General features: G+C 38.0%; 2 protein-coding genes across 5 annotated transcripts in view; one reads left to right on the forward strand and one right to left on the reverse strand.

Moving 5' to 3' along the window:
• Nucleotides 1–488: 488 nt before the first annotated feature.
• CGGBP1 (CGG triplet repeat binding protein 1) lies at nucleotides 489–7,227 on the reverse strand. Of its 3 annotated transcripts, none has more exons than XM_036348118.1 (3): nucleotides 7,068–7,227; nucleotides 6,262–6,465; nucleotides 489–4,367 (listed from the first exon to the last, which is right to left on the reverse strand). In XM_036348118.1, the coding sequence occupies exon 3, from the start codon at nucleotides 4,346–4,348 to the stop codon at nucleotides 3,845–3,847; it is 504 nt and encodes a 167-aa protein (XP_036204011.1). In that variant the 5' UTR covers nucleotides 4,349–4,367; nucleotides 6,262–6,465; nucleotides 7,068–7,227; the 3' UTR covers nucleotides 489–3,844. The 3 variants fall into 3 exon arrangements, with proteins under 3 accessions (XP_036204011.1, XP_036204009.1, XP_036204010.1); XM_036348116.1 differs by having other exon boundaries at nucleotides 6,299–6,465; nucleotides 7,068–7,224; XM_036348117.1 differs by lacking the exon at nucleotides 7,068–7,227 and adding an exon at nucleotides 6,681–6,827 and having other exon boundaries at nucleotides 6,299–6,465.
• A 151-nt stretch (nucleotides 7,228–7,378) lies between these two features.
• Nucleotides 7,379–27,489, forward strand: part of ZNF654 (zinc finger protein 654) — a 125,004-nt gene continuing 104,893 nt past the window's right edge. For both annotated transcript variants that reach the window (XM_036348110.1, XM_036348112.1), the window contains exon 1: nucleotides 7,379–7,763. In XM_036348110.1, coding sequence (XP_036204003.1) covers nucleotides 7,575–7,763 — 189 coding nt within the window. In that variant the 5' untranslated portion in view covers nucleotides 7,379–7,574. The remainder of the gene's footprint in view (nucleotides 7,764–27,489) is intronic.

A 27,489-nucleotide genomic window follows, 5' to 3' on the forward strand; every position in this document is an offset into this window, starting at 1 on the left:
AGTGGATATCCCTTAAAACTATGTAATACTACTAAAACGGAAGGCAATTTTCAACACTTTTTTACACCCAGCGTCAAAAAAGGGCATAGCAAATCTCTCAGAAACCCAATAAAACTTAGATGCAAATTAGGTTTATCCTTGATAACTGGTATTTCCAAAAGTAGAAAATATATCCATTTAAAAGCACTGATTAAGTTTATTTAAATATTACCTATATAATTTTTACTATATTTATGTGATTCTTTCTTGACAGAATACATGCTTTTATATTAAGCATAAGAACGAATAATCCTACAAAGATAAAACTCATTTAGTAAAATTCTGTTGATCTTCTGGAATTATGAAATGTTATTCACTCACAAAACAAAATGTGCTTTCAAAAATTTCTGAAACAAATTCTTTGAAATTTATTTCTAAAAGTCACAGACAAAACTTTAAAAGTGACACATTTATACTAATACATGCATGAAGAAAAAAAAGCACAGGAATACAAAAATGAACACAGTAAATTTTAATGAATACAGTATTCTGGATACAAGTAGAATACTAGGTAAGAATTGTATTTACCTCAGAAGTCTATGACAGTATGGATTCAGATAAACCAAGGTTTAATTAAGATAGCCACTTCACTATTCACATTTTAATCAGTGCTGACCAGATGCTAAAGCAATTTATTTTAGGCTAATATTTCCAGTGAAATTATAGAATGAATCTTCTATTTAATGAAGGTGATATGTACTCATTTAAAAGCAGTTGGGGCAAGTCAAACCATGGAGAGCCCTTACAAAGACTAAGCACCAAATTATTTTCTGTGGCTTTCATTTATAGCCACTTTAAATTTGTTTAAATGTGTTTTCCATTAACATTCCCATACAAATTCTTCCAGGCAAAAGTTTTAACATGGAACTTTCTGCTTAGAGTTCTTGCCAACTGTTACTTACAATAGTTTTTAAGCAATAAATACTTCAGAACAATCCCAAGCCAATACTTAATTGGTTACAATTCTAAGATGCACAACTTTTTCTTTAAAGTTTTTTGGTCCCTGAAAATTCAGTAGGGCCAAATGCATTAACTGGAAGTAGCATTTGCTAAGAAAAAGAAGTCTAACCCAAAGATGATAATGAATAACATAACTATTTAGGCTCTCATACACAATCTTTCTAGATTTTCACCCCTAAGAAATGATTACAATGTCCTTTAGGCTTGCTATATGCCCCATAGAATCAAAAGAAACCAGGAAGGAATTTAACATTTCAACTAGCTAGGAACTATTTATTGTAAGCATAAAGTGAAATTTTGGAAGACATACTACTATATTTCAAGAAAACACTATTAACAGGTAAGCATGTGTTGAAGGCAGTTTATAAATGAAATATTACATATCTTGTTTATGCATACAACTTATAAAATAGAAAATGCTATTTTCCCAAATAGTATAGTATCACACTAACACTACATAGTTAAGATTTAAAACTTCAGAACACACGTCCACTATACCTTGACAGCAGTATATGCCTCTTAGATATTCTCATCTGTTAACATATGCCAACCATCGTTTCACAGATTTGTACGTTTGAGCAGGCTAAAACAATCATTCTGGTTTATCTATTTAACTATGAGACAAGGTTAACCAGACTCAGGGAACGAAGTTTTATAATGAACATATTAAACCTCCACAAAAGGATGAAAAACTCTTCTAAGGACATGATATAATCATAGCAGGAGGATGGATTATGCCCCTATATATGGTGTGTGTGGGAATAGTTTGGAGCCTGGTGAAATACATTTATGTGGGACCTAAATGATCATCAAATCTGTAATTACTAGAAACTCAAATGTGAATTATTGGTGTTATTCCAGTGGAATGTCATCCAGTTTATAGTTTAGGACTACTGAAAACTGTTCTGCCACTATAGATTTGCTTTCAGTGCAAATTAATACCCAAACAATAGGGAGCAGTCTAAATCACATGGAATTTTGAAAAATTAGAATGATTGCATATCTAACCTTATTTTTGTATTCTGAAAATAGCGCTATAAAACTCAATTACTTTCCTAGCTTCTTAAGACTTTTTACCATCATAGATAATTCAAATTAAACATGGTTGCCTGCAAATTCTTTACTAGAGGAAGTAAAAAAAAAAAGTACATTTTGGTTATGTTTTGCTGCTGGTCTTCTGATGTGCTTTATCAATGAGAGCACTACTCTAGGAATTTGTGCTACTTTAATATAACTGAACATGAGGAAAATTAGTATTCAAATTTTGACAGGGGACCTTTTTTTCTTATTTTTGGTGGCAGGCTTATTTAAAAAAATCCACATAAAATCTAATATCAGACGGACACTTTGACAACCTGAACTAGGAACTTAAGTCTGTAAAAGAAATTTAGAAATGGAAAGCTGTTTCTGAAAAATATAAAATCTAAACCTTGTTACTTACTTACTTTGGCTTTTCTTTTTTAAATAAAGATTTGTGGTAAAATAACCTTAAATATAATACCTGCTGTTAACATAGGGCATCATTTGTCAGTGCTTGTAATAGAAATATATAAGTATTTTAACTTGAATGTGTTCAAAGAATTTAAGAGTTTTTTAAAGCTATACTCCAAGTTTTCACTGTTTAGTTTTTAAAAAATATAATTTGGGTCTCTGATAACCTTAAAAGATAGTGAGGTTCAGATAGAGATCATTTCCTGAACATGGTTGACCTCTAACAGAACTAATTATTTCCTCACCCAAAGAGTTATACAGGATACTGCCAGATCTCCACTACAAAAATCTTGTACTGTTAGACAATGTTTACCATCCATTTAAAAGCCTTGTACCACCAGAGGCAAAGCACATAAAAGTGAAAGTAAACTTGTTTCTAGTCTACTTATCCCAACTAAACTCTTATGAAACCATATGGAAAAATTAATATATAGAAAGTAATTTCCTTATTTTCTGATCTGTCAGCAAAAAATTACTAGTTTTCTGTAAGAACAGAAAACTCAATAAAGTGTCTACCTGTTTAAATTAAAATGATAATCCTGGTGTCTTTTAACATCAAGACATTAAAAAAAAAAAGCTTACAAACTCAAGATGATGCTTGAAATGAAAGCTATGGTTCAAAAATGTTGTGTTTATGTTAAGAGACTAAAATTGTGTCACTGCAAAATTCCCTATGGCTTTTGGCACTGACATTAAGAGATTTTAGTCTTTTGGTCACTTGAAGTTGTTACTAAATATAACAATAAGCCTTTAAAAAGGGGGGGAAATACAGTAAGGAACTGAAGGATAGCTAAGTAACTACATCATATACAAAGTAAAGCATAGTTTGAAATAAACAGTCATTTTCTGCTAGGGATCTGAATATACAAGAACAGTTTACCACCATTGCTTCCATTTTGAAGAGGATCCTCTAATCAGAAAGAATTCCTTTAAGTTACTGTGAGTGGTGTTGCCTGGCAGCAGCTTCAATTTCCTAGGCTAGTCTTCAATCCAAGTAATTAAGTACTCTCACAAGGAATAATCATACATGGCAATAGGGTAAAAAAGCAGGGCAGTTCTTCCATGCACAAATATTTCAGGAGAAAAACCTTCAACTTTAAAGATAACCATCAGGTTTAAGGTATTCTAGCACACTTTAAACCTTAAGTTTTGTTTTATACCATTGGTGACTAAAATTAACAGTAAGTTTTATGGTGAATTTTTGTTTTTGCTTGCAACTATATACAAATTGAAAAACTATTCTGCATCACATGATTTTTAAACGAAATAAATATAAAAATGAACCATATAATCAATACATAACTTTAACACTCCACATTATTTAATCTTGATCACAATGATGGTAACCTCCTGGTCAACAATCTTGTGAGTTGAGGAGCTGATTCTCATTCTCATATCCATCAGGCAGATATGCTCTCCTCAGCTGGTCTGACTTAGGTATGGAGCCTCCATTCTTCACATGGCGAGACAGGAAAGCACGGACGGCTGGGTGATCAGCCTTCTCAAGTGGGATGTTGGCTTCCAGGCACATTTTCACAAAGTCCTGGATAACACTGACTTTCTCTGTTTGTGCAGTACTGTTGCACTGAAGGGATGCAGTTAGGGGCCTTTGCTTCTTTCTCACATTCTGCTCTTCAAATTCTGCCTTCCTCTTGGTATGAGTCTTTGACTTGAGGTGGTCACTAATGGCAGACTTGCGAACATGATTCAGAACCACATTGCAAGAAGTGCAGAAGAGTTTTCCTCCATCTTCATGCAGCTCACCTCCAAACTCAGTGACTCGATCCAGGGGAGTCACATACAAAGCAGTCTTAGAACGGTTTCGAGCAGGTGGTGCTGTCACTACAAATCTTTCCATTTTGACTTTGAATAAGGTTCTTTCAAGACAAGAAAAAACGTGTTATAACAACAGTTCATTTGGGAAGCAGTTAACATTTTTAAGATTATAGATTTCAGAAAACTTAATTTAAATTAATAGATCGTGTACCCATTACTAGTAACAACTACATCCATTCCTTGAATTTGATGAAATTCAAATAAATTTAAACTATGAAAAAAGAATTACACCTATTTCAGATGTCACTATCTTTTAGAAAAACCTAATCACAGGTCAGTATTTAGGGTATTATATTAATTTCATTCAATTTAGATATGTATTCAAGTTTAAAAGAGCTTCTTTTTTTTTCACGGTTCTGGGGCAACTGATTTTAGGAACACAATCATAGGGAATTGTTAACAAAGTTTGTTCAAACAGGGGGATAAATAAACTGGCATAATTGTATATGAAAGTAAATATAATTTCCACAACTGCTCAGAGAAAAAAAGTATAAGCCAAGAAAGCAGACCAAACACAAGTAACATCAGAAACAATATCATTATATTTTAAAGCAAAAATAGAATTCAAAGAATTAATGCATATATACACCTCTATTAAGTTTTCCAAAAGGTGATGATCAAGATATATGCAGTGTTTTTTCTAACACTTTTTTCCATTAAAGACTAATATTCACATCTATTAATTTATTTCATTTAACTAGTCAGCTAGAACAAAACCAAAAACTCATTAACATAGTGCCTAGTATATGATAGGTGTTCAATCACAATTTGTTGATGGAATAAATAAATGATTATCTTTACTATTTTTTCATATATTAATCTCAGAAGCAGCTTAATCATTTCAAAATTTATCCTAATTGCAAACATTTATGATCACTGCCAAAACCAGTGGCACTGAAAACTTGAGATATTGAACAAATATTGTTGGTGGAGACCATCTGTTTCCTGAGGCATGTGCCTTTGGGTTAAGCTCTTACATTAACCTAGATATAAGAAATTCCAATGAATTTGAAAGAATTGAAAATAGAATTCTGTTCTATAGAAATATGATAGGTACCATGTTTTCTTTATAAGTGTAATCAGAAACAATGGTGTTAATCCACGTTAGAGAACTTGTAGCTGAGTAATATTGAAAGCTATCTCAAAATAACTTTAAATTGTCTATGGACATAAACTCAGAGAAGGACTTAATGTTTTACATAAATTCTGAAAAGCATGATAAAACTTAGGTTTTAATAGGATTAATTCAAATATTCTATTAACACGTTGAGTGCCCAGCCTGTTTTGTCTTTGGGAGGGAAAGTATAGTGTCAGTCACCGGTGACTGACAGGGGGCTTAACGTGTTAAAAATCTGTTTAATGTATAGCTTTCATGTGCCAAATATTGTGTTGGCTACAGGTGTTCAATGGCAGATAAGGCAGATATGATTCCTGCCCAATAAACAGTCAATTACCATTATATGTGTGTACCTTAAGTTAATGATTTATATTTTATACACCTATAGCAAATCAGTCCCAATTATTAATGGCTCTAAACTAGTTATAAAACAACATTCAATATTTGTGCCCAGTAATGCCTAAATCTTTCAATGTGAAAAATCTTCTGTCTTTAAATAGTTTAATTTCAAACTTTAAAAAATGTTCGTTATTCTCTGAGGAATAAAATGCGCAATTACTTGTGATAATGTGAAAGGCCTACACATCCAATGTCTTGTAACTTTCAAAAGTCTGTTTGTGTTACTGCAAAAGCAAACATCTACCCAGCAGAGGATGCTTGAGTTTACAGACCTGAAGAACAAAAGTGTTTTCAAGAGAAGGTAAAGATATTTTAAGCGCGGACGAAGTTAAGAGCAGGAATTAGCTAACAAAACAGAAGCAGCAAATCACTTACTAGAGCAAAACAGAAGTCATCCGTTTTCAAGTTTAAATGTTTACCTGATGAGTTTCCAGTTTTTTCCGTCTGGATACTTACTAGTAAAGGGTCCCAGCGCAAGACCAGAGATGCATGAAATCCTGGCACTTTCCGTTGGTTCCAACCGGAGACGCTTTCAAAATCCGTGTTTCAACAAGTGGTGGTGGGCAAAGAGTTTCTGGGCTTGCACCCTGTTTTCCCTGAGATGCGGGGAAGTCATGCCTTTACTGCAAAACACAAAACAAATGGGAAGAAAAAATGGGGGTAGGGAGAAAAAGAAGGGCGGGCGAAAACGTGAACAGGGACACCAACAACCGCCACCACGCAGGTGTCTTTAAAACCTCTCTCTTTAGGGAACTCGACACCGCAAGTCCCGACCCCAACGCGGACCCCAACACTCCGAAGCCCGCTCCCTTCCCGGCGGCCCGCCCCGCCTCGGCACCTGGCCGCGCGCCCCGGGCCCCAGGGTTCCGGAGAGCGAGGGGAAGGCGGGGCGCGGGGCGTTCTCGCCGTCTAGACGCCCTCCTCCCGCGCCAGCCCCAGCACGCCGGGCCCCGCCGCCCCAGCCCCGCTAGCTGGGCAGGGCCGCGTCCCAGCTGCCGGCCGTGGGCCCCGCCACTAGACAGCCTAGTTGGCGGCAGTCTCAGGGGAGGAGGCGGTAGGCGCCTGACGGGGCGGCCGCTGTCAGGCTTCCCGTCTCCTCCCCCTTCCATCCGCCGACTACGACGCCCCGGCTCCGCCCCCGGCTCCCGTTCGGGCAGGAAGGCCCCGGGCCCAGAGCCTGCACCAACGGCCGGGCCCACCCTCGGCCTCCCTAGCTTCTCGTTACCGTAGGATCCGGGCGGCCTCTAGGGGAAGTGGACGAGAGCCGGCCAGAAAGGAAAGGAGGAGGAAGAGAAAAAGGAGCAAGAGGGTGAGGGAAGAGAAGGACTTGTCGTCGTTGCCGCCGCCGCCGTTGCCCGGTCGAGCCCCGCGGCGGCCGCCGTGTCCCCCACCGCGCCCCGTCCTCCCGCACCGCCTATGGCAAAGCTCGTAGGCGGGCCCCAGCAACCGCCGAGCAGCGGTGGCCAATTGACAGCGGAGCTGTCAAACAGACGGATGCCTTGACCAATGGTAGTAGGAAGGCGGGCATGTGCATGATTGGCGGCTAGATTTCTCCATTGAAAACTAGGGGCGTGGGTGGGCGGAGCCGGAAGTAGAGCCAGACGAGAGGCCCCCGTCCACCAGGGGCGGAGAGAAGGGGGAGGGAACTAGAGGAGGAGGAGGTTAGCCGAGGCTGCTACAGCGGCGGCGGCGGCGGCGCAGGGGCTGGTACGCGCTGGGCGGCGAGAGCCTCATGGCGGAGGAAGAGAGCGATCAAGAGGCCGAACGCCTCGGAGAAGAGCTCGTGGCCATTGTGGAGTCCCCGCCAGGCCCTGCGGGGCTTGGAGTTGCGGGCGACGGCAACGACGGCACTGGCGGCAGCAGCTGCGGTGGCGGCGTCGTCGGGATCAGCAGTCGGGATTACTGCCGACGCTTCTGTCAGGTGAGGCGCCCGTCGGCCGCTCGGACTTGTCACCCGGGTACTGGGCCTCCCTGCGTCTCCTGGCCTCCTCGTCCTCGAATCAGGGCTGTGTCCGGTGCTCACTCCGCCAGCCCAACAAGGAGAGTGAGGGTGAAGCTCCCCCCTCCACCTATCCGGCTTGGGGTGGGGGGCGGGGAGCGGGGAGCGAGACGGGCATGACCCGTGGGTCTAAGGGTTGCTGAAAAAGTGAGAGTTTGTCGCGGGTGGAGAGGCTGGAGCGGAGGGTCAGCTGGCAGGAAAGCGCTGGAGTACTGACATGCCTCCCCTTCCCCAGACAGACCCCTTTCTGCCCGAGGGTCCCGCCTTCTTGTGCTTCCCACCCAGTTCCTGCTCACTTCATTTGGAATCTCTGGCAACATTTCCTGCCTTCCCTTCTCCGCCCCTGGTGCCCCCGCGGACCCCCTTTTTCGGAGATCGGGGCTTGCGGTGTCTCTGCCGCTCCCTCTCCTGTCATCGCCACCCCTCCCCCTCTGCTAGGGTCTCCTGTCATCCCTGCACGAGACCCCGCCGGGACAATTCTGTTGGTTTAGGCGCTGACCCACGGTGTTTTCGATACTTTTTTTGGGGGGGTGGGGGGAAGGCGGGGTTAAGACAGTGTGATTGTCATCTTTTCTTTTCTTATCCCCTTTCCTCGACCGAACAGTGACAATTAATTATTTACTTGGTCAGTTGTCACTCTGATTTGATGTAGTTTCAAGTGTTTGGCCATAATCAGATGTTATAGCACCAAAGTACTTCTAAGGGTAAAGTTGTGTCATCTACATTCACATCTACATATATTTATAAATATTTTTTCTCATTCACAACAGTCTTGTTTTGCAAACTGTTTCGGCAGAAAGTTTTACTCTTTTTTTTTTTTAAACCCCTTCTTTTATTTATTTATTTTTTAATTTGATCATTATCTTCTGAATAGAGTTCAAATCATGGCTCCACCACTTCCTAGTTGTTACCTTGGACAAGTTACTTAATCTCTCTATCCCACCGTTTCTTCTTCTAACAAATGGGTTTGGATCCTTTACATATTAATTAAAGTTAGCTATTTCATTCTGTTAACAAGTCGAAAATAAAGTTAACAGGAAGTAAGCATCATATTTGCTGAAATTTGATTTTTATGCCTTTCCAAACATTGAAAGGGAAAGGATGGATTTGAAATTTTCAGGCAAGTTTTTAATACTTTAAACTGTCTTTTGATTTTTGGTTCATTCCTTCTTATCATAAATAAGAAGGTGGAAACTGTCTTGGTATAAAGGGCGTGTATTTTTTCTTTGGCATTGCTCTCTATTTAGTGACTTTCTTGAAAATATTTTTTCTTATTTTTATTTATTTTGGTAGTGGCATTCACTGGATTTAGAGGTTCAGTGTCTTTACAATACTTGTTTTCTAACTATATGTTTTACATCTGGAACCCATGTTATCGGTAGACTTCGTATCTATGGGAATTTTAAACATCTGAAAATTAGTTTATGATTGATCTTTTTAATATATTCATAGGCTGAAAATCTTTTCATTTTCTCTTTTGCTTTTTTAAAATATATTTTTATTGATTTCAGAGAGGAAGGGAGAGGGAGAGAAAGGTAGAAACATCAATGATGAGAATCATTGATCAGCTGCCTCCTGCATGCCTCACACTAGGGATAGAGCCTGCAACCCAGGCATGTGCTCTGACCAGGAATCCAACAGTGACCTCCTGGTTCATAGGTCAGTGCTCAACCACTGAACCACACCGGCTGGGCCTGTTTTCCTTTTGATATCATTAATAAGCAAGTTGGTTTTGGTTACCTTTAGCTTTAATTTACTTGATCAAATAACCCTTAATTGCTGAAATTGCATTGAAATTTTATTTGAGGGCCAGAACATTTTTGGAGAATCTTTAACTCTTATTATATTTCTTGAAATAGTTTTGAGAACAGAGAATAAATTTAGCCTGTGAAATACAGTGTCTGAACAGTGACAGTAAATTATTTTAAGTACCAATGAAGTTGGCTATTTTAAAAAACTCCAGTACCACCTAAATATACAAGGAAATAAAACTAAACAGGAAGAACTTAAACTTTTATTTTTACATTGCTAAGTTATGAGTTAAGTTATGCTGACATACTTTTATGCTACCAACTTTTACCTGAAACCTTACATGTTTTATAATATTCTAGATTAGCAATAGATCTGTTCTTAGGGCTCTTGTCCTGGATCCACCCTGTAGGTGAGCTTTGTGAAGTTTTTTTTTTTTTTTTTTGTACTAAAACATTAAGATAGAATAAAAGATTACCTATGTTAAGTTGAATTTTATGCATTGATTAATAAATTCTAACAGTATAGTAGTTCTGTTTTATTTGCCACCAAAGGAAGAAGTGGATTATGTAATCTAATTCCCAAAGATTGTTTTTTTTTCTTCTTTTTAACATTTGGTTTCCTAATATTTACTAAGGGTAAAGTAATATTAAGTAACTTGCACTCATTAGTGAATGACTTAATTGTGAGTAATCCATAAAATAGATAATATGCGCTTGGGTGGGTGACAGTTAATGAAATATATGATTTATACTCACAGTCTTGTGCACTGAAAAGAAAGGCTCCAATTTATATTTCTCCTTTTAGAAAGAAATCTGAATAAAAATGTCTTGGGCAGTTAGTTGTGTGGGTGAAGGGGAGGTTCTGTGTCTTTTACCACAAGGGAAAATACAACAGAAGACAGTAGGTAATATAAGTGATAAATTATGCATCCATTCAATGCATTTGAGGATATACTTCTTTACTTGAGAAACAATACCAGTAATTATAAAATCTTAGACTAAGGGAATAGTCCCTTAGGCTTAAACTGATTTTTGTGATGATGGATTTGGGAGATTGTAAGTGTTAATTTCCAAATAGTTACTTGTCGTAATGTCCACTAACTGCCCCTATCACATCCTCCCTTAACTCTTATTAGTGGACTCTCAACAAATGCTTAAATTAGCTCTTAATTTATATTTAATTTACTTTGAGGATGAAAGGAAGGGGAAATTAATTTTTATTGAGGGTCCTACTAACTCTTAAAGCCTTCAGATAGGTCCTGTTATGCAAGTTTCGTAGTTGAATTTGTCTTCATTTCTGGTAGGTGGACCAGCTGTGATTTGAATCCAGACTTCAATTTCTACTGAAAGGCAGATTAAAATTACAAATAAATTTGCAAATAATTATAAAGTGAATTATTTATGACAAGTTGTGCAAAGGGGAAAAAATAGTTACTGGATGTACTCAGGGAATCAAGGATGAGAAAGTCTAAAAGTAGTCTTTCATTAGGCCATAGTGTTAAAAATATTTCAAGGAACAGTCTGATTATTATTTCTCTGACTTGTTAGGTGCTGTGAACATTTCCCCTATTCCTGAAGATTATAATAATTGAACTTTTTTTTTGCTAGATGTATTGAAATGCTTTGATCATAAATTGATTGTAAACTAAACAAGTAGCTCAGTGCTAGAATGATTACAGTGAATGATAAGTATTTCTGGAAATACTTTGATATGTTGATTAAAATACTTTAAAATTGTTTCTTACTAAAATGGGGTTAATAGTCATCCCATGAGGATGTAATGAGTATAAAAGGAGAGAATGACCATGAAATGTTGAGTACTATACCTAGCATGGAGATAGACATAATTAGACAAAGGCTGTTAATATTTCTCATGTGAAATTCTTTGAAAATTTAAGAGGGACATTAGAGATAATTCAATCTGAAGGTCACTTATAGTTTGTATCCCACAAAAAACTTTAGAGAAAATTTAGAAATGTTATAATTCTGAAATTCTGTTATTTATCTAGAAAAGCTGAATGCTCGAATAAAGCCCTAAATAATTTGCAATAGCAGCTACATTTTCTCAGAGATTATGTTCCCTGCAGGGGACATTTGGTAATGTCTGGAGAAATTTTTGATTGTCCTAATTGGGATAGGTTGCTATTAGTATCTATTCTAGACAGTAGAGGACAGGGATGATGTTGAACATACAGTATGTGAAGCCTTGGTTCTTGTATGTCTCCCATCTAGAGCAATTCAGTTCTCTACCACGTTGTTCACATAAAAAAGTCTCAGTTTTCCAACAAAACTTGGGTTCTGACTTGACAACCCTTTCATGCTGATACTCTATGCTCAGTCACGTGTCTTTTTTTAAAATATATTTTATTGATTTTTTTACAGAGCGGAAGGGAGAGGGATAGAGAGTTAGAAACATCGATGAGAGAGAAACATTGATCAGCTGCCTCCTGTACACCCCCAATTGGGGATGTGCCTGCAACCAAGGTACATGCCTTTGACGGAATTGAACCTGGGACCCTTCAGTCCATTGGCCGATGCTCTATCCACTGAGCCAAACGGGTTAGGCATCAGTCACATGTCTCTTACGTGACAATGGAGAGAATGCCTGAGTATGAGTCAGTTTACTGCTAAACCTTGTTCTGTTAACATCTCAGGAAATTGTGCTGTAAATATTTTTGTGTTTGTTTTTTTTTGCTTATGCTATTGCTTATTATTATTAAATACATGGATCCAAGTCACCATGGATCCTAATGAGGTTAGTGATAGCAGCAAAGTGAAAAAGAAGTTGTGAGAACAATGATAGAGCTTTAAAAAAGAAATAATTACAAAGTATGATAGAGGTGTTCATGTGTCTGATCTAGCTATGGAGTATGGCTTGGTGAAATAGGTGATTAGCACAATTTTAAAATATAGAGAGGCCATCAAGAGTACTGATATTGCTAAGGTGTGACAGTGCTCATGAAACAACCATCACTTGAGAAAGGTGAAAATAGGGAATCATTTGTGAGTCTGGAACAGATTAATTCAATTTACATTATTTCTAATGGGAAAAATGATTAGGTTTTCAAACAAATTGCTTCTTGAATAGCCTTCTGGAACTATTTACGTTAATTTTTAACAATGCTACTAATTAGAATTATTTTAAAATTCACTTTCTTTAAGGATATTTTTTCATTGATTTTTAGAGAGAGTGGAAGAGAGGGGGAGAGACACAGAGAGAGAAGCATCAGTGTGTCTCACATGGATTGGTTGTCTCCCCACACATCCTAACAAGAGCAGGGAACTGAGCCTGCAACCGAGGTAAACTGCCTTGCCCTTGACTGGAATCAAACTTGGGACCCTTTAGTCCACAGGCCAAAGCTGTATCCACTGAGCCAAACCAGGTAGGGCAAAAATTTACTTTTAATTTGTATAAATGTTTTATGTATACTTAGTTTAAAAAGTCATGTAAGACAACATATTAGGAATTGCATTTTGCTGCTAATCAAGTCCTGATTTAAATATCTTAAACATAACTTTTTATTCATGTTAGGTCTTGAATAGATAGTATGGGGATTTTATGGTGGCTTTATCATTGTACCATTATTTGCTTTCTTATCTTTGTCTTCTTATCTCAAGTTTGTCTCATCATCCAAAACAGTTGTTGGAGTTCCAGCCATCACATCTGAGTTCATAGTAGTAGATCAGGGTTTTTGGGGGGTAAGCCAAAAAACATCTTGACCTAAGTCTTATTAACTATCCCCATCTGAAAAGAATATTAGATAACTTTTTTTTTGTATGTTTTCCCCCTGATAAAAATGTGTCTATGATTCTGTTAGGAAGGAAGAAAACAAGAATGGATATTATAGAGGCAACCATTTTTTTGTCCCCCCCCCCCCCTACAGCTTATAATAAAAAATAGCAATTCATACACTATTCCTTTCCTTCCCCACATATTCCCCAGAAGCAACTAATTGCAACTGTTTAACTTTTATGATATTTACCTCTATGGTTATAAATAAATTTTTTCTTAGTTGTAGATATGATCAGTTAGCCTCCTTGATGGAGGAGGTAGGGGCTGCCTTACCATTGTTCAGTATGTACCCTTTGATTTTACCTCTTGTGTTCTCTATGTACCCTTTTCTTCCCTCCAATCCCTTCCTTCCCTGCCCCATTATGAGTTCAGCCTCTCTAGAGAATTAGTGTCCATTGACCTAATAGGGAAGGGGATCTGGGGGAGATGTTCAACTGATCTTTCTGTTTTTGACTCTTTTACCTCCACTTTTAGAAGTCTGTAGTGTTTCAGGTTCCTGAAATTTTTCTGGGGTTCAGCACAAATCAGCTTGTTCCCTCCTCCCTCCTCTCTCCTCCCTAAATAATAGCTACCTAAATGTTGTCTGTCATTTCTCCTTTTTCATTGTTTTCCTCTTTAATGGGTTTAGGTCTTTTAAAACAAAAATATTTTTTACTGTTATCTTAGTGGATTTTTTGAGAGGGAGCAGAAGTAAATGTGTGTTCGATGTGCCACAATTAACTAGAAGTCTCAAATTAGTTTTTAGCTTAGTAAAGAAGAGTACAGTTCTAGTGGGCTTGGCTCAGTGGATAGAGTGTGCATCTGCAGACTGAAGGGTTGCGAGTTTGATTCTTCTGGTCAAGGGCCTGTACTTCAGTTGCAGGCTCAAACCCCACTCCAGGTAAGGTGCGTGTGAGATACAACTAATCCATGTGTTTCTCTCACATTGATGTTTCTCTCACATTGATGTTTCTCTCTCTGTGTCTCTCCCCCTCCCTTCCACTCTTTAAAAATCAATGGAAACATATCCTTGGGTGAGGATCAACAAAAAAACAAACAAAAGAATAGTACATATGAAAGACAATGAAAAGTATTGAAATTAATTTATAGTGATTTATTTACTTTTGAAAAAAGAGTATCCTACTTCCTGATTTACTCTGTAATGAATATTTTGAGCCAGAAATAACATAATTGCATGAGTTTATGTATTCCTTTTGGTGAAATTATTTTTATTACTAAATTACAAATTAAAATTTTATTTCTTTAAGTTGTTTTCAAAATTTGACATATTTGATATATTTCCAGTGTTCATGCAAGGTGAAGTCCATGGAAAGATGTTAACTTATCTATATATATAAAAGCCCAGCAACCGGAATGGCGGAATGACCAGAATGACTGGAACAACCACTGGCTAGGAAGCACACTGTGGCAGCCAATTCAGCTGATCCGGGCCCAATAGGCCCCCAAAATCCCAATTGGGGGCAGGGCTGGCTGGCCAACTGCCTGTGGCCCCTCCCCCCTGGCTGGCCCCACCCCTGATCAGCCCCCCAACCCAGATCGGGGTCAGGGCTGGCCAACCAACCACCCATGGCCCCTCCCGACACTGGCCGGGCCCGATGGGCCCCCATCTTGCCGGGGTGGCTGGACTCTACCCATGCACAAATTCGTGCACCAAGCCTCTAGTTTGTTATAATTAGGAAAAACAAAATGAACCTTAGATCTTGATGGCTATATTTAGGGAGCTAAATGCTTTCTTGTTTAATGATTTTTTTTTTAGGTTGACTTACAGAAGTAAATTACACTAATTGTTTACAGTGCTATTATTTGTAATAGCAAATCATTGAAAATAACCTCAATGATCAAACTTAGGGACGTGTTCCATATAATGGAATCCTATGTTCTCTTCCTAACAATCATGATTATAAAGAATATTTATTCATATGGGAATCTGTTCATGGTATAGCTACTAAAAAGACATAAGAGATGGTTAATTTCACTTTTGTAAGTAAAATAGTCTGAAAAGATTTATAACAAACTGTTAACAGTGGATAACTTCTTAGTGATATGTTTATAGCTGAATTTTATTTTTGTCTTTATACTTATTTTTTATATTTTCTAGATTAAGCCTACGGTTTTTATAATGAGAGTAAAAATAAAGTAAAAAAAAAAATTATTTTTTTCTCTCCCTACTTCAGAGATTGCTTATTTTCTGTTAATAAATGTGAGGTTATTTGGAGTATGATGAAGTTTATCTACACTGTTTTTTAAAAATATGTGAAATGCATTTTGGTTAAGTGAACTTATGAAAGTCATTTTTAGGTTAACCAATGAGATCCTAAACTTAAGTAACTTCTTTATAAACAGTCTTACATTAGATATATGTCCATTATTGCTTTCTGATTACCACCTGTACACTGGCTGAAAAAAATCTAGCTCAATTTTAATTTTGTAGATAAAATAGGAGGCAAAATATTTTTAAGTGAAGTTCGCTACTGTTATATTTTTTAATGATACTATCATTTTGCAGTTCTGCCAAATAGAAGTCAGGCACCAGTTGTACTATTATTGCTGGCACTAAATCTTTTTGATTTTCTACCAAAATATACTAAACCTTAACAATTACAAACAAAAGCAAAATAGAGAAATTTAAATTAAATTTTAGAAAGCTTTGGTAAAATATGTATCTGATGAGGTATTTGAAAAAATAAAGTATGGTCAGTAAAATATGGTCAATTGATATGCCATTTTAAATGTATATTAATATATAATAGTAAGGATATTAGGGCATTTAAAATCTAGAGTAATTCATTTAACTGAATATTAACTTTAGTTATATTGTAAATCAATTATGGTGGTACCTAGTCCAAGTATTTTTAAGTTTTGTAATTTATAGTAAATCTAAGATAACTTTCAGTCTTCATGTAATATATATTACATCGATTTCTTGGGTCCCTATTTCTTTGACAGATCAGTTAATCATTTCAGCAGCACACTCTGTTCAGTATGGATCTGCTCTCTAGGATGAGACCCAATCACTGTCATCTGGCTAGACCCATTGTGGGACACTGGTGGCAAACTAAATCTGAGAGGAGGTCGATCTATATAATGTGTGACATAGGATCCTAAAGTCCATTACACTGACTCTCTGTACCAGAAATTCAGTACTCTCAACTCCTAAGCAGTGGTGAATATGAAAATTGCTGAAAGACTCATGTAAGCAGTAGAAAAAGATGTTGTTGTTACTAGGGTTTTTGGTTATATAAGGCATTGGACATGTAGTAGTTGTGAGCAAACAGCATTGTCCCTGGTTTTGTATATAGTTATAACTTTGATAAGTCTATAAAGAGAAGGTGTACAATACAGTAGTCCCCCCTTACCCATGGAGGATACATTCCAAGACCCCCAGTGGATGCCTGAAACCATGAATGGTACCAAACCTTATATATACTGTGTGTTTTTTTATTATATACATACCCTGATAAAGTTTAATTTATAGATTAGGCACAGTAAGAACGTTATAACAATAACTAATAATGAAATAGAACAATTATAACAGTATAATATAATAAAAATTATGTGGTCTGTCTCTCAAAATATTCTTATTGTACTGTACTCCCCCTTGTGATGATGTGAGATGATACAATGCCTATGTGATGAGATGAAGTGAGGTAGATACACTGCACAAAGGGATGGTCCATGTATGGGTGGGAAAGCACGGGACTGTGCAAGATTTCATCATGCTACATAGAATGGCATGCAATTTAAAACTTACAAATTGTTTATTTCTGGAATTTTCCATATAATATTTTTGGATCACAATTGACTAGGTAACTGAAATTCCAGAAAGTGAGACCGTGGGTGGGTGGGGGGCACTACTGTAATATACAATGGGGGGGGGGGGCTAATAAAAGTCTTGCCTGTTTTGGGATTCTTGGGCAAGTTGAACTCTGCTAAGACTCTTTGGTTTCAAACTAAACCAAAGAATTCAAGGTAATTTTCCTTATCCAAGGAGAGGTCTTAAAGCTGGATTTGCAGAATTTAGAACTCAGAAGTGGGGCAGGTCATCAAAGCTGTGTGGATGGTATTTGAGCTTACGTAGAGAGAGAGTGTAGAATGGGAAAAGAAGACCTAGAAGTGAAGCTTCAGGAACTCCACAGTTAAATGGCTTTGTAGGAAAAGTTGAGTCTTCAAATGAAATCTGAGAAGAATTAAGGAGGTTGGAGAAAACCAAGGAACTGTGTATTAAGTAAGACACAGGAAGGGAATGTTTTAGGATAGAGTGAATGGTAACTGGCATCAAAAGCCATGGAGATTGAACCATTGAATTACATGGAGGTCTTTGGTGACTTTAAGCAGAGCTATTCTGATGTAGTGATAGCAGGAATCAGACTGGAGTAGTTTAAAGATTGGGAGGCAAAGAAATACAGTAAGTAAAGATAACTTGTAAAGCAGAAGGAAAGATATAGGTGGAGCTGAAGAGGTTGTGGATTGCAGGTGAGGATTTAAAACAAAATTGGTAAGAAATTGATATGGTTAAAATCTGATGAGACTGATAGATTTATTTGAAAGGAAGAGGTAAATCTGCAAAAGAAAGAAGAGATAAAGTATAAGATTCTGAAAAGGGAAGGACAAGATTTAAAACACAAATGGAGAGGTTGCTTTATATAGGAGCTTTGAGGTAGGAGGAGAGTTCATCTGTTGAAAGTACCTGGGGTGGTTGGAGATTTAAGGTGGAGCTATAAAGCTTCATAGATAGGTGGATTGAATTGTCCTGCAGAACCATTTGTGCTGATTATGAATGTAGGATGACCATTAGTCTGTTCTTTTGTTTAGCAGTGTTTAACTGTGTAGGAGAAGGCATGGAGAACATAATGAGTTAGTTATTTATGGTTGAGCAACTGTAATTGACCAGTTAACTTTGAGAAAGAAGGGGGCAGGCTCATTTTCTGGCTCCATTTGTGGTAAAACGTAGTACAATACAGTAAAATAAAAGGAGAAAAGATAGAGGAGGAAAAGAAGTGCTTCTTTCAGTACTTACTAATAGATAGCTGCATAACATTGGAGTATGTACTGTGAAAAAAATGTGCGTATATATATATATAGCTATATGGATTTATATCTATATCTATCTATCTATCTATCTCTCTACCTACCTACCTACCTACCTATCTATCATCTATCTATTAGAGGCCTGATGCATGAAGATTCGTGCAAGAAAAGGCCTTCCTTCCCCTGGCTGCCGGCACTGGCTTCCCTCCGGCACCTGGGACCCAGGCCTTCGCTCTGGCCACCGCCTTCCCCCTTTGCTCCGGCCCTGCCACCCTCCTGTAGTTCCCTCCATGCCCCCCCGCCCCTCCATTTATAGCAGGCGTCCCGCCCCGCCCACTCTGCACCAGCGCACATGCGCTGTGCAGAGGCCCGGAGCAGCTGGGGTGGGGCGGAACGCCTGCGTCATCGCCATCTTTCCTCCCAGCCCGGCTGCCACCATCTTTGTTGCATCAATTTGCATATTCCCTCCTTATTGGCCGTGGGTGCCGCCATCTTTGTCGCAGAGTGATGGTCACTTTGCATATTCTGTCTTTATTAGATAGGATAATGTCCCAATAAATCATGTACAAAGTTTATTAATATACATTTTATAAATGGAGTTTACTAAAGTTAAGTATATGTTTTAGTTACCCCAAAATTGAAATGGTCAAAATACTCATTAATTCTTGTTGCCAGTGATTCATTGTGTGTGTGTGTGTGTGTGTGTGTGTGTGTGTCTGTTTTATGTTTTTAATATCTGGAAGATTATTTTATTGAAATGCTCCGTAGATGTATATAACTCATATTAGACTGTTTCAAATGTATCAGGTATGTGATAAGTCCTTTACCTGTTTTATCTCATTTAATCCACTGCCCAACAGGATATGTGCCATTGTTTTCATTTTACAGATCAGGAAACTAAGATGAGAGAGATTAAATAGTTTAAGTAAGTAAACATAGCTGGTATGTGATAATCAGATTGGAGTCTGGCCAATCTGACTGTCAAGAGCCTGTGTACTTAGCTATCCTATATAATAAAAAGCTAATATGCAAATGGTCATCACACCCTCACATGGTAACGGCTCAGACACTCAACCCTGGGGAGAAAGGGATGGGGACCAGCCAGGCACAAATAAGATCGAGAGAGAGTAATGGGTACCAGCCAGGCACAAATGAGAGAGGAATGGGGACCAGCCAGGCACAAATGAGCTCACAAGAGAGTAATGGGGACCAGCCAGGCTGCGGCCTGGGAGAGGGACAAGCTGCACGCCTCTCGGTCCCAGGTGCCAGCGCCTGGTCCCCTGCGGCTGCAGCTGGCCTGGGTGAAACTAGCTCAGGTCCTGGGTGCCTGCGGCCGGCTAGAGGGAGGGAAGCCCAGGTCCTGGGTACCTGTGACCAGCTGGAGGAGGGAATTCTGGGTCCCAGGTGCGGGTTGAGGCAGAGGCAGTTAGGGGCAATCAGGCCAGCAGGGGAGCAGTTAGGGGCGATCAGGAAGGCAGGCAGGCAGAGGTGGGTAGGGGCAATCAGGCAGGCAGGCAGGTGAGCGGTTAGGAGCCAGCGGTCCCGGATTGTGAGAGGCAGTCAGACATCCCCTGAGGGGTCCCGGATTGGAGAGGGTGCAGGCCAGGCTGAGGGAGTCCCTCCACCCCCACCCCCCATGCACAGATATCGTACACTGGGCCTCTAGTTGTAATATACACACATATTATTTTGTATCTAGGAGTATGCATTTGGTATCTATTAGAGTGTCTATGCATATCTATTTGACATATACTAAAGCAGTTATTGACTGAGTACACATGATTAAAAACACTCAGGGCAGCAGAAGCTAAAGATGTTGATGAATGTAAAAGAGAGAGAAAAAAATCAAACTTAAGCTATCAGAAGTTCACAATAAGAAGTGACTCTTAACCCTTTTTTCCCCTTTAAATCCACCTGAATGTCATATACATACTTCTGTCAGAAGCAGTGTCTCATTATAGTGATTATTCTTTATTTTTTAAATATATTTTTTATTGTTATCAGAGAGGAAAGGTGAGGGGAGAGAGAGATAGAAACATCAGTGATGAGAATTATTGATCAGCTGCCTCCTGCATATTCCACACTGGGGATTGAGCCCACAACCTGGGCATTTGCCCTGTCCCAGAATCGAACCATGACCTCCTGATTCATAGGTCGATGCTCAGCCACTGAACCACACTGGCTGGTCTATATAAGTGGTTATTCTTAAAATGCAAGAATTATGATAATTGCAAATCAGCAGAAGTTATTTTATGTTATTTATCTTGTGCTCTTGAAGGAGAGTTCGGTGTATCTTTTAGATGATTATCTTAAATGATTAACTTTTAAAGTTTCAGTCTCTATAGTACTTGGATTTAACCTTTAATATCTGGAAATCTTACTAATCCCGAGTGCTGAAGATATGCATGTTTGGACTTTATTATCTATTCTTTCACTATGCTTTGAGAATCTTGCCAATGATCTTTTAGGTTATGGAATTCGTTAGTAAAGTCTAAAATTTATATTCTCTGCTCATAAGAATGGTGAAATGTATATCTGATTTCCATCTGATGGGAGTAAAATTGCCACAACTTTTCTGGACCATAATCCATCAAAATATATTAGAAATGTTAAAAATAATTTTGTACCTTTAGATTTAGTAATTTTCCTTATACATTAATTTCCGAGGAAATATAAATTTGGACATAAATCTATATACATCAGAGCATTAATTATAATTAATGAAAGGAATGAAGTGAAAATGAAAAAGCAACCAGAATATCTGAAATAGTTTAAAACTTCTCAACCCTTATGAACTAAAATGTTACTTAGCCTCAAAAATGATGTTTTCAATGACCATGTAATGACCTAGGAAAATATAATATGATAAAAAAAATTTGGTGGGAAAATTTGTTTGTAGCAGGATTACACAGTTTGAATTTAGGCTGGTCCATTCCCACTGTACTCACATGTGGACTTTAGAGCTTCTTTTCCAGAAACAGGATTTCTAGATGAGAATCCTTAGGAGCCATTTGTATATTTTGGAAGTCTGTGAACTTTCTGAAATGATTTGCAAGAAGTTATGTTTGCATTTCTGGTGCATGGGTCAAAGGTTTGTTTGTTTTGTTTTTAACAGATTTTCTTAAGAATTTCAGAACTTGCTGAACAAACATAACCCAACAACAATTCAAACACCAGAAGATTATGGACCTTTGTCATAAGCCATTGTGACACAAGTAGTACTGACTGTTTTGCAAATAAAACTTTATTGGCATGTGCCCGTTCATTTTTATATTTTCTGTAGCTACTTTCATGATACAGTAAGGGTCAGTAGTTGGGATGGAGAATGTATGGCCCATAAACAGATTTCTGGTCCTTTAAGAAAAAGTATGTCAGCCCCTGTCCTAGATTCTCATTTATTCTTTACAACAACCCTGTGAGGTAGGTACTATTTTTATCTTCATTTCATGAAAGATTCATCTGAGATTCAGAGAGGTTAGACAACTAACACCAAGTCACACAGTTGGAAAAGGGAAATACACCAAGATGATAATAGTGGTTATATGTGGGCAATAAAATGATAGATGATTTTTTTCATATGTTATTAAAATTTACTATAGTGAGTGTACATAACATAAACTAAGAGGGGAGAGAGTTTTTTAAAAAAATAGGTAGGACTGAATTGTGAGAATCTTAACACTCATTCATGCTTTCTTATTATTTTGATTTCCTACCACATTATCTGTTTTTATAAACTTAGAATGGATATGAAGTTTTCGCTTCCCTTGTTGGCACTTAACTCTTATTATGCAGTGCCTTCCTAACTCTTGATTTTATGAAAAAAATAAATTATAGTGTCTTTAAAACTTTCGATGTTAACTGAACTCATTTTGTCCTTTAACTTGAGATTCTTTGTCCTCTTTTACATTTGAAGTTAATTTCAACACTATTAAGTGCTAACTTAATAGGTGCTTATAAAATGCTCATATATGTCTGTCTGACAGTATGTAATTTATTTTTTCTTACTATCAATGAAGTGAATTATCCTTAATTATTTTAGGCATAGATCTAGATAAAGTGTGATAAAAGTGTTTTATAGGGTACTCCCAAAAGAAAAAATTTGGTTGTGTACTATGTGAAAAAATTTGTCCTAATGATTACGGGGGGTTTATATGGAACATGTAACAATCCCTGCCCTCAAGGAGCTGAATCATCTAGTTAGGGAGAAAAGGCATAACTGACTACTGCATTTACTGTTATGACCTTAATCCAAACCACGTCATCTATACCCTGGATTATTTTATCTCCCTGCTTCCAGGGTTTCTCAGTTTATTCCCCACACAGCCAAAGTGATCCATTAAAAGACGTGAGTGAAATCTCCTAAACCTATTGTGCTTTTCTATCTTCAACTCAAAGCTCAAATCCTTAAAATGGACTTCAGGACATTTTGATCCAGCTCCTGTCTAGCTCTTTGACTTATCTCCTATTACTCTTTGCCTCCAGTACTTACTTACCTTCAGTTACAGTAGCATTTTTCCCCTTCCTTCAACTTGAATGAGTATGCTCCTGCCTCTTGACCTTTGCACTTGTTTTTTATTTTTAATTTATTTATTGACTAAAGTTTTACATATGTCTCCTTTTTCCCCACTTAACACCCCCCCACCCCCCAAGCCATTCCTACCCTGGGCAAGCCCCCACCATCCCAGTGTCTGTGTCCATTGGTTACACTAATATGCATGCATATAAGTCCTTTGGTTGATCTCTAACCCCTGCCCACCCTGCCATTTGTCTATGGATCTATTCTTGTTCATCAAATTGTGTTGATCATTATATCCCACAAATGAGTGAGATCATGTGATGTTTATCTTTCTCTGATTGGCTTATTTCACTTAGCATAATGCAGCACATTTTACAATAGCTAAGATTTGGAAACAACCTAAGTGCCCATCAGCAGATGAGTAGATTTAAAAAACTGTGGTACATCTACACCAGCGGTTCTCAACCTGTGGGTCGCGACCCCTTTGGTGGTCGAACGACCCTTTCACAGGGGTCGCCTAAGACCATCCTGCATATCAGATATTTACATTACGATTCATAACAGTAGCAACATTACAGTTATGAAGTAGCAACGAAAATAATTTTATGGTTAGGTCACAACATGAGGAACTGTATTTAAAGGGCCAGAAGGTTGAGAACCACTGATCTACACAATGGAATACTATACCACTATAAAAAAGAAGGAACTTTTACCATTTGCAACAGCATGGATGGAACTGGAGAGCATTATGCACTTGAATTTTGTTTGTCCGCCAGAAACACTTTTCATTTGGATATCTGTATGGTTTTCTCTACCCTGTTCAAGTATCCTATATAATAAAAGGGTAATATGCAAATTGACCCTAATGGCAGAATGACCAGAACGACTGCTCAACCAGTCACTATGAGGCCCACTGACCACCTCTTGGTCCCTTTTCCTGGTCGGCAGGCTCCGATCTCCTGATGGCGAACCAAGAACCGGGGGTGGGTGGCGGCGGGAGTGCGGCCAGCTGTGGGCAGCTGGGGAAGATGGCCCTGATCGCAGACCAGGCCTAGAGACAGTATCCATGCACAAATTTCATGCACCAGGCCTCTAGTCCTTTTATAAGAGAGATGGAGGCCTTCTCTGAACACTATAGATAAAGTAGCATCCCACCTCTAGCATTCTCTTTTCCCCTTATCTTGAGTTGTATTGTTTTCCTAATTGTACTCCATATAATATATATCTGAACCTATTTTTCTTCTAATTGAAAGTGTCAGATATGTGGTACATAGTGAGCACTCCATAAGGTTTGAATAAATGAATGAGTAAATATAAATAAACCTTAAAACAGGGAAATGGCGATTAGTGCCACTAAAACAATGTATATTAAGTCCTCTGAAAGTTCATTTGGAGAGACTACAGTACTTCTAATAGAAATAATTTGGGAAAGTTTTAGTGGATGAGATAACATTTGAACTGAGTCTTAAAGAATTGTTAGTATTAAAATGTAGGCATGAAAAAGAAAGTGGTGAGAGTAGGAGGACATAAGTTAGAGCAGATAATTTGTGAAAAGGTAAATGATATGGTATATTTATGAATGGGGGTAGTTAATTATCTAGAGTTGTGATTCTTAAAAGTGTGATTCCCCTGACCAGCTGGAGCATCACCTAAACACCATTAGCAATGTAATTTATTTGCCCCACCCCAGATACCCCAGATCTGCAGAATTTGACTCTTATGGCCCAGCAATCTCTATTTTTCATAAGCTTTCCAGATGATTCTGATGCATTATAAAGGTAGAGAACCACTGAACTAGAACATGTATTCAGAAAAGCATTTGTGGGTATTAAGATTTAAAAAATGGACTGCTCCAGGTCTTGACTTAGGAGTTTGAATTTTCTAAGAAGATCTGTAGATTTAAGGGCAAAGCAGTGACATCATTAATCTTAAAAAAAATGTTTTAAGACAGAGTAAAGGAGATAAAGAATGAAAGCCGAGACAAAAAAGGAAGTGATTGGAGTATTTCAGAAAATGAGCAATTGAGGGCCTGGCTGGGTAGTGGTAATGAAAATGGAGATAGAAGAACAGTTTCAAGAAATATGAAAATGAAGTAATTGGCATCTGGTTGAATGTGGAGACAAGGTACAAATAATTTTATGAAATTGCATTGGGTTTCTACTGTAAATGTCTGGGAATATGGTGGTAGTATTAACAGTAAATGGTAGAAGGGGGACAGTTAAGGGATCTAAATAAACAGTGGTGTTTTGACTATTAGATTTGAAGAATTAATGCATTCTAAAAAAAAGAATAGAAATTGCTAATCATTAGCCACAATGAGCATTTTTATTAATATTGAGGATGCTCATCCGCATTTAATAACTGCATTTTCAGGTAACCAGTGATAAAGTTTATTGAAATATAGAATTCAATTTTTTTTTCCTGTTTTTAGAAATACTTCAGTACTTAGAGTATAAGGCTTTTTAATAGATGCTTCTTCTATGTTTGAGAGTTAATTTACCTGTGAGTTTTTTTGTTTTGGTTAATCCTCATCTGAGGATATTTTCTCATTGATTTTTAAAGAGAGTGAAAGGAAGAGAGACAGACCTGAGAGAAACATCGATGTGACATAGACACATCAATTGGTTGCCTCCCCGATGTGCCCCAAACAGGGCTGTGATTGAGCCAGCAACTGAGATACATCCCTTGACCAGAATCAAAACTGGGACCCTTCAGTTTGTGTGCTGACGCTCTATCCACTGAGGCAAACCGGCTGGGGCCCTATGATAGTTTTTAAGTTTAAAGTGTCCTTTCAGCCCTGTTGAATTTCCTTGAACTCAGTGGTTGAGCGTTAACCTATGAATCAGGAGGTCACAGTTGGATTCCAGTTAGGGCACACACAGGCTTGATCCCCAGTGTGGGGAGTTCAGGAGGCAGCCAATCAATGACTCTCTTATCATTGATGTTTCTATCTTTCCCTCGCTCTCTCCCTTCCTCTCTGAAGTCAATAAAAATATATTTTGAAAAATATCCTTTCAGGTTTTAATTTGGGGGAGGGGGCCAAATATCAATAAAAGTAATAGTCTGTCTAATTTGATTAAATGAATTGTCTGCCATTTGATTAAGCTCATAAAGAGAAATTAAAATCTAGAATCCAAAAAGGTTAAGTTCCCAAATTCCTCACTTTCTAGAGTATTGCTAAATCAAAGCCAGTGGGTTTCTCATATGCCTCTATGGTTAGAGTTAGGGGTTTTCCAGGAGCTGTAGCTTGGGTTGTTTTCCTCTGATTGTGAGTGGCTTTTTTTGTACTTCTAAAGGATAATTATTTGACCTCCAATCTCTTTTGTAGCTTACTTTTTTAAGAATTAGGAAGGTCTATCCAGTCCAATACCCATTAAATTTAGAAACACTAGTAATTCCTTGAACTTAGTACATAATACAGTTAACTCACATTACTATTGCCAGTAGGATTTAGTGATATCAAAGGGAAGATGGATGCACAGAAAATGCTACCAAGTCAGTTTTGGTTTCAGCTTCACCAGGGTGCCAGTCAGTTGTGCCAATTGCCAAATTCTAAAACTTGTACTAAAGTTTTACTGGGAAAATTCATCAGGTGTTCATTGTGCCACTGTATGTTTACCATATATTTTGTGGGTGAGAGCACTTCACCAAACATATCTACTTTCTTGAAAGTTGTATCTGAATTTCTGTCTTTAAAGTGTACAAGTTTCCATGACTGGCAGCCTTAGGCACCAGGCCTTCCTTCATGTTTCCTCCTTTAGATTTCCTTAATGTTAAAAGGTTTTAATGTCGCTGAAACTGGTTTGGCTCAGTGGATAGAGCGTCGGCCTGCGGACTGAAAGGTCCCAGGTTCGATTCCGGTCAAGGGCATGTACCTTGGTTGCGGGCACATCCCCAATGGGAGATGTGCAGGAGGTGGCTGATCGATGTTTGTCTCTCATCGATGTTTCTAACTCTCTATCTCTCTCCCTTCCTCTCTGTAAAAAATCAATAAAATATATTTTAAAAATAAAAGGTTTTAATGTTCATTTCTTCTGTGTTGTCTTGGTACTCCTGTGCTGAAATAAGTGTGTATTCCATTTAGTGTTCCATCTTCTAAAACTGGCTCTTGCACAGAGTGTATCACTTCTAGTATATAAAGTTCAAAACACAATCTCCACAGCGTCAGTTAGTGTTTTGCCCGTCTCTAGATTTCTCTGATCCCCCCATACCCCAAACTTTTTAGTCCTGTACTACCTTGGCTGTTTGCCACTCCCCTGAAATTTTTAGGCCTACTGAGCTAAAATAATAAAAAGCACTCCTGTTGTGCCCCATATTTGTATAATTCGGATAATCATAAGCAGGTACATGGAAAAAAAGCTGCTTTTAATGTTTCTGATGTCTGTTCTCATAGGAGCCCACTGAAGACAATATCTTTTCTGCCACTAGCTCTCAGCATTTTTTTTATTTTTTATTCTGCTATTAACTGTTTTAGGCCTTGCATAATTTGTTCTACCTCTTTGGCAGTGTAAATATTTCTTTTTGCCACATTTTTTTTCAGTAATGATAGGATATACCATT

The sequence above is a fragment of the Myotis myotis genome, unplaced genomic scaffold, assembly GCF_014108235.1.
Source record: "Myotis myotis isolate mMyoMyo1 unplaced genomic scaffold, mMyoMyo1.p scaffold_m19_p_2, whole genome shotgun sequence".
Lineage (NCBI taxonomy): Eukaryota > Metazoa > Chordata > Mammalia > Chiroptera > Vespertilionidae > Myotis > Myotis myotis.